Here is a 6375-nt window from a genome sequence, read left to right as displayed (position 1 = left end):
TATATATACATATATATATATATAACATATATATATTAAAACTTAGGGAAAAAGTTAACACATTGAGCATCTGTGTTCAGTTATCTACGCAGAAAGGCTCTTTAGGTATAGAATATGTTCCAAAGTGCTTTTGAGATGAGAAAAAAATGGCTCCAGAAGTTTAGGATTATGTTTAAGCTCTTATTTTATGAACATCATTAATTTTGAATAGGTATAGATCTTTAGTGCTAAAGTAGAGTGCCTGAAAAAAAAAAATTACACTAAGAGAATATAAAGCTATTTAAGAGCAGGTCATTTAAGGAAAAAATGATGACCTCAGCTCAGTGTGAACTGAGGTTTCTGTGGCTGTGCAAATGAATGAATTTGAAGTCTGAGAAGGGAAGTTGGAGGAAAAAAGAAAATACATAGGGGATGTAGAGGACAAAGTATTAGATGGGATACTGCATAAGCAGGTTCCATCATTAGGACAGAATTACTAATCAGGTAAGCAATTAAAAGTTATGATAGATGGACAGACGTTTTATAAGTATTTGCTGACTAGAATATGGTTATTGAAAGTAAGTAAATACTGTGTTCAAAGTGAATCTAGCTAGACTTGTAATTCTGGTTTATTAAACTTTTTCTGGGGCTTTATTTTCTAGCCCATTAATCTTCGCAGGTATTGTCTAAAATGCCGAGGTTTCTATTCCTCCACATTTGCTTAGAAAGATAACCATACAGAATGTTACCCAGATTTTAGTTAAATCTAGACTTCATTTGGGAAAAAAATTACATATTTAAAAGAATTAGGTTTTCTACAGAAAGCATAAGTTTTCTCAAAATATATTCTTCTTAAACTAACAGCCAGAGCGAAGTTCTTTGAGCAGTTTTCCTAGCCAATGTATCGTTTTTTTCTTTCCAATGTCTTAATATTTTTGCCTTTTGTACTTTTTGATAACCTAAAAATAATTCCTAGCACATAACTCATCATTCAAATCATTTTATAAATAAGTAAAAGATTAGTATCTAGTGTCCTTAAGAAGAGAGTGCTAATAATCTAAAACTTCTTGAAGGAAAAAAATAGTTATGTAGTATAATGAAATCTCCAAGAAATAGCATTATACAGAAGTCACTTTTTTTATATAAAAGTTATTCACTGTTGTATACTTAGAAGTGGTAAGATTATATTATTTATATTACCCTGTTTATATAAAGCTTTTGTTTTCAAAAGTACTTTGACAGTCTATTTAGCGATTCATAGTGATTTACCTGAAAATATTAAACTGTTATTATGTGGTTTTAAATACGACTTCCAGGTCGAAGAGAAAAAGAAAGAGGGGGAACTATTTCATGCACAAATATTAAAAATTTAATGTGAAATGGTGAAATAAGCACTGCTCCTCAAGAAACCTGTTTCTACTCCCAGTTCTGTCCCTAACCTACTATGTAACTTCTTGTGGCTAATAATTACGTGTCTTAAATTGCAGTGATTTTTACTTAATAGTGTTCATCTTAGATTTGGCTTTCTAAAACTCTACTAGTATTTAAAAATATTGTGTTAGATAAAAACCAAATTAAATATATTCATTTTGCCATATGAAGTTAGTTCATTTGTTTCAATTTGATCTGAAGCCTGGTTCACCTGGGTAGTACGTTCAAGAGGGGTTAAGATTCTAAGATGGGATGCAGCTGAGGTTAGGGAGTTAAGGTATGACTGCACATGTATGCAAAAGACCTGGTTATTCTCGAATCAAAAGCACCGAAGAAGAAATGTGGTTCAATGTTGGTGGATAGGTAGGTTGTAAAAATGTTTGAGGAAAACCCTGAGCTGAGGTTGTCAGGTAAACACACACCCTCTCCCTTCAAATCCTCATTCCCCAGTGGACACCAAACAATCTTCAGTTCCGGGTTCCTAACCAATCGTATCAAGCCACAACAGAGGACTCTACCAGCCAGGGCACAGGTTCAGGGCCCCAGAGTGAGATTCGCAGAGCCCCAGCACCTGTCCGCCTCCTCCTTCCCAAAGGGAGTGAGTGGGATAAAACTAGATCTACCTTCGGTCCTTTCCAAATCAGACCACCACCAGGTCCACAAGCCCTCGAAACTGAAACGACCCATAGTCCGGGGAGAAGGTGGAGCACCTCCGCTGTGACTCTCCACGTATCACTCTTCCAAGGCTAATTTCCCCATTTTCAGGTCTACCCCTGTCCACGGTTTCTCAGGCCTAGGGGACCCGGGCCTGGGGAGCGTACAGTCGGGTAGAAAGAAAGCATGAAGGCAGCAAGGAGTGTGCACTCCTTGCCAACACAGGAAAAGATAGGAAAGCAGGGGCCGGGGTAACAGTGTTTCCCCTCGGCGAAAACCGGAGGCCGTCGGTGCGTCTGTCGAAGGGTCTGTCATTCCCTCACTCACCAGGAACAGCACGAAGCATCTGAGGTTGGGTAAGGACAGGAAGACGGCAGGATTCATGGTAACGCTGGGGCGCGCGGCAAAGACAGGCGTTGGCGGCTGGGACTGGGTTAGGTTGGGTTGGGTTAGGAAAGGGCTGGGCTCCGGGAGCCGGCGGCAGCGGCACCTCGTCCTCTCGACCCGGAGCGCCAGTGGCGAACACCCGGGACAACTTCCAGAGAGGCCTCGCACCCCTACTTCCGGGTCCTGCCCGCCTCGGAGCACGTCGGGAAATGTAGTTCTACATCACTCTCCCCGAGTACGTCATCGGACATCTAGAACTCCCTTTCCCGGTAGGCTCTCGGCTCTGGCACACTGAGTCCTCCGCGCGCAAGGCCCTGTGGGATAAAAGAGGCTCTAGCGAGTGTGCCTCTGTGTTGCGGGATACGGGACTACAACTCCCAGAAGGCTGTGCGGTCAAGCTCCTCAGCGGCCTTCTGAGGGGTTCTGCTAGCTTCGGCTCTGTGGGGGTCAGCTCCTGCTAGATGTATTGTCCCGGCTAGGCGGGAGGGGCGGCCCAGTGAGGGAGTGCCTCCTGGAGCCGCCCCGGGGACATCAGTCCTGGAGGAGGCGAGGGTGAGTAGGAGGGGGCCTGGCTGCGAGGCTCGGACCAAGCGGTCTGCACCGCCCTGGCCCCTGCAGCAGATTCAAAACTTGCCTGGCCCGGGCTGTGGCCTGAGCCTCCGTCACTGGCCTCCTCGCCTGCTGTCTCTTCTTTCTGCGCCAATTCCTGCACTATAAAGTGAGAGCCACCTCTCAGGGCCTCAGTTCAGTGAGTCAGTGACTTATCCCCAATTGTCTCTGAGGGCTCCTGCAAGGGTATATAGGGTAAGGGATGGGCAGACACCTTGTAAACTGAAAAGCTCCTTAAGGGAGTGATTGCCTTTAATGCATGAATCACTCCTATAGGATAGTTAGAACTTTCCTTAGCCAAGCAAAGATTTTTTTTTTTTTTGAGAGGTTTTTGCTATAGGGCGTGTGCGCTATCCAGACAGACAGAGACAGAGACAGAAAGCGAGAAATCACTCCCCAGGGGGGATGGCCACGCCACAATCTCTTCTCCTCCATTCTTCTCTTGGGATCTTGGGCTCATACGCCCACGTGCCCAGCGTGAGTTTCAAGCCAGACTCGAACCACGGTCAACTACGTGGAATCCAGCGACATAGCCATTACACTAACTGCTGGTCCCAGCAGTCAAAGATCTTAACCTGACCCCAGGTAGCTCCCCTGCATCTCTTCTACAAACGCCCAGCCTGGCCCATACACCCCAAAGGATAACTACACAGCCACTACTAAGTACCCAAGAGGGACGTACTGTGCTTCTCTGTGGTTCTCCCTACTCCCTGCCTTTGCTCCAGCTTTCCTGCTGCCCGGAATGGCCTTACCCACTTCTCTTTCTGGAATGCCGTCTCAGTCGTCACCGTTTCTGAGAAGTTTACCAATGACGAATCCTTAAGTCCTAATCAGAATTACTCTTCCTTTGCATGTGACTATAGCACCAATAGTTTTGTACGGTTATAATTATTAGCAAATTTATTACACTGAATCATTTCACAATTAGTTAATGATGATAATACATTATTGCATTTTATAGCACTTTAACAAATTGGTTTTGGTTTTCATATGTAAAATATGATTTACAAAATATTAGTACTGAAAAAAATTGTGCTAATGTATCTCTAGAGTATAGCTTTCCCAGAGTGACAAAATTAGTGGCAGATCCAATACTCTTTGGTTTCCTGATTCCTAGTACAGTGCTTTGATCTCTGTAACTCTCATCAACCTCTGACAGAGCCTAAATATAGTTGAAATGGGAAAATAGAAAAGAGCAGGGACTTAGCCTCACTTGGAGAGTCAGTAGCTAACTGAACTGCAGTGCCAGAAGCCACATTGGCCCACTATGGTTTGGATCCCTTGTCTGGTCCATCTGAAGCAGCTGTGCCAACACCAAAGACCCGGAGAAGCTGGGGAACTGGGGGAAGCAGATTATAAAGTGATCATATGGAGAATGTTCCTCTCTCTTGCTATCTCTTATACTATCATGAATAGAATGAATAAACTTAAAAAAAAGAAGCAGAGATTTGTGAGCATGAACTCATTAGTCTAAGAAATTAAACTTTGATCCTACTCAGTCTTTGAACTTAGCTCTCAGCCTATGAACTTTCTGTTCAACATTTACTGAGCACCAGCTGTAACTGTTACACTTTTAAATGCTAAGAATTAGGAAGTGAAAGAAAATGTATATAACAGATTTAATTTTTAGTGTATTTTTCAAAAGGTATAAAGAATTTTTTTGTGATTCTGATGTGTCTATAACTCGAATCACTTAGTTCCTGAAATGACAGGTCTTAGAGTTCAGAACAGTGCCTGGCACATGGCTGACATTCAACTAGTTGAATGTATGAATGTGATCCACCCTTTTCATTTTTCATATTTTATAGAAAACCAGAAAGCTAAGGTAGCCTAATGACACACTGCTTAATATTAACACAACAGGGCCTAGAACCCAAGTCCAATTACTCCTCTACTGTGTTTCCACCCCCACCTTTTGTAACTTCTCTCAAGTGATTTTAATATAATCCTGCATATGACAGTGGTTTTTCTGATAATGACAGACATGCCCAGAGATGACAGAAATGTCTTACAATACCCTTTTCTCTGTATTTTCTGCCAGCATGTTAACTCAAATTGTCAGCAAAATAAAGACATGAAGAGCTGACCTTTACCATAATTAAGAAAATATCTTTTCTCTAAGGCAGAATTTAAACCAATAATGCTTGTCAATGACAACACAAGTAGTAGCTCATCAGTTGTGATAAATTTATCTTACAAAACTCCCATATCATTGGAAGTCACAGAGATTGGAGTGACATGCTTCTTGGTGAAATCAGAATGGGTCTTGCCTACCCTCATATGGCAATTAATTGGAACTGATTAACAGCTGTTCCCTTTAGATAAGTATGTATGCTCCAGTTTGTTTTGATCTCCCATGACTCCTCACATATCACAACCATTTATTGGTTTTTTTTGTTTGTTTTGTTTTTGGTTTTGGTTTTGGTTTTTTTTTAGAGAGAGATTTTTGCTATAGGGTATATGTACTTGCTGGAGAGACAGAGAGATAGAAAGTGAGAAATCACCTCCTGAGGGGATGGCCACACCATAGTTCCTTCTCCTCCACTTTCTTCTTGTTCTTTTCCTCTCTTCTCTCAGGATCCTGGGCATGCTCGCATACACAATACACGTCCAGCGTGAGTTTTAAGTCACCGAGTCCAGAATTCAAACCATGGTCAACTACATGGGAGTTCAGTGATGTAACCATTATGCCATTTGCTGGTCCCTCAGACCTTTTTTTTTTTTTTTTTATCTCTGTGGTCCTTAAAGGTGTTTAACTTTGGAACTTTGATAGAACAATTTAAGTTTAGGAAGGATGTTTGAGGTCATTGATGCAACTTCCCCTCTTTCTTTCTTTCTCATCAGATGCTTCAATTCTTCTTGCTGCATTCCTGTTAGTCCAGCCTCTGCTTAAACACTGGAGAGTAAACATTTTCTTATGTAGCTGATGCATTTCTAGAAAACTGCCACAAACCACCTGAGACTGCCAGTCTGATGAAATTTTCCTTAATGAAATATGGTTAATCCTCATGATGTTCCAAGTAAGAAGCTAAGGTCAAGATCTCAAGATTAAAAAAAATAACTCAAGATAAATATATCTCCTTGATAGGCCCATGACAGAACAAATAAAATTTTCACCTTTTGTGGGCATGAGGGAAAAAACTAAGTACCTTTTGGGTTAGCACTCAAGTCTAATTCTGACTTGACAATTAAGTTTACATTTATTCCCAGTATTACCTCTAATGTTTATTATTACAGGGGTTTTTATTGCCTATATTAACTTAGGAGTCAATGTAACTTTTGAGCCTTGTGCTAATGTTAAATATTGACCCTTTT

General features: G+C 41.5%; 2 protein-coding genes across 6 annotated transcripts in view; one reads left to right on the top strand and one right to left on the bottom strand.

The window, feature by feature from the left end:
* ERP44 (endoplasmic reticulum protein 44) overlaps positions 1-2670 on the bottom strand; it is a 95504-nt gene extending 92834 nt beyond the window's left edge. Inside the window, exon 1 of the mRNA XM_014582767.1 lies at positions 2392-2670. Coding sequence (XP_014438253.1) covers positions 2392-2448 — 57 coding nt within the window. The 5' untranslated portion in view covers positions 2449-2670. The remainder of the gene's footprint in view (positions 1-2391) is intronic.
* Positions 2671-2796: 126 nt separating this feature from the next.
* The window catches only part of INVS (inversin), a 196073-nt gene continuing 192494 nt past the window's right edge, over positions 2797-6375 (top strand). Inside the window, exons 1-2 of one of the 5 annotated variants that reach the window (XM_006165044.3) lie at positions 2797-3003; positions 5905-6080. In XM_006165044.3, coding sequence (XP_006165106.1) covers positions 6069-6080 — 12 coding nt within the window. In that variant the 5' untranslated portion in view covers positions 2797-3003; positions 5905-6068. The remainder of the gene's footprint in view (positions 3004-5904; positions 6081-6375) is intronic. The other 4 variants (XM_014582764.2, XM_006165042.3, XM_006165045.3 and 1 more) reach the window with 4 other exon arrangements.

Source organism: Tupaia chinensis, unplaced genomic scaffold, assembly GCF_000334495.1.
Source record: "Tupaia chinensis unplaced genomic scaffold, TupChi_1.0 Scaffold143795_1, whole genome shotgun sequence".
NCBI lineage: Eukaryota > Metazoa > Chordata > Mammalia > Scandentia > Tupaiidae > Tupaia > Tupaia belangeri.
This window is presented reverse-complemented; position numbering and strand designations above follow the sequence as displayed.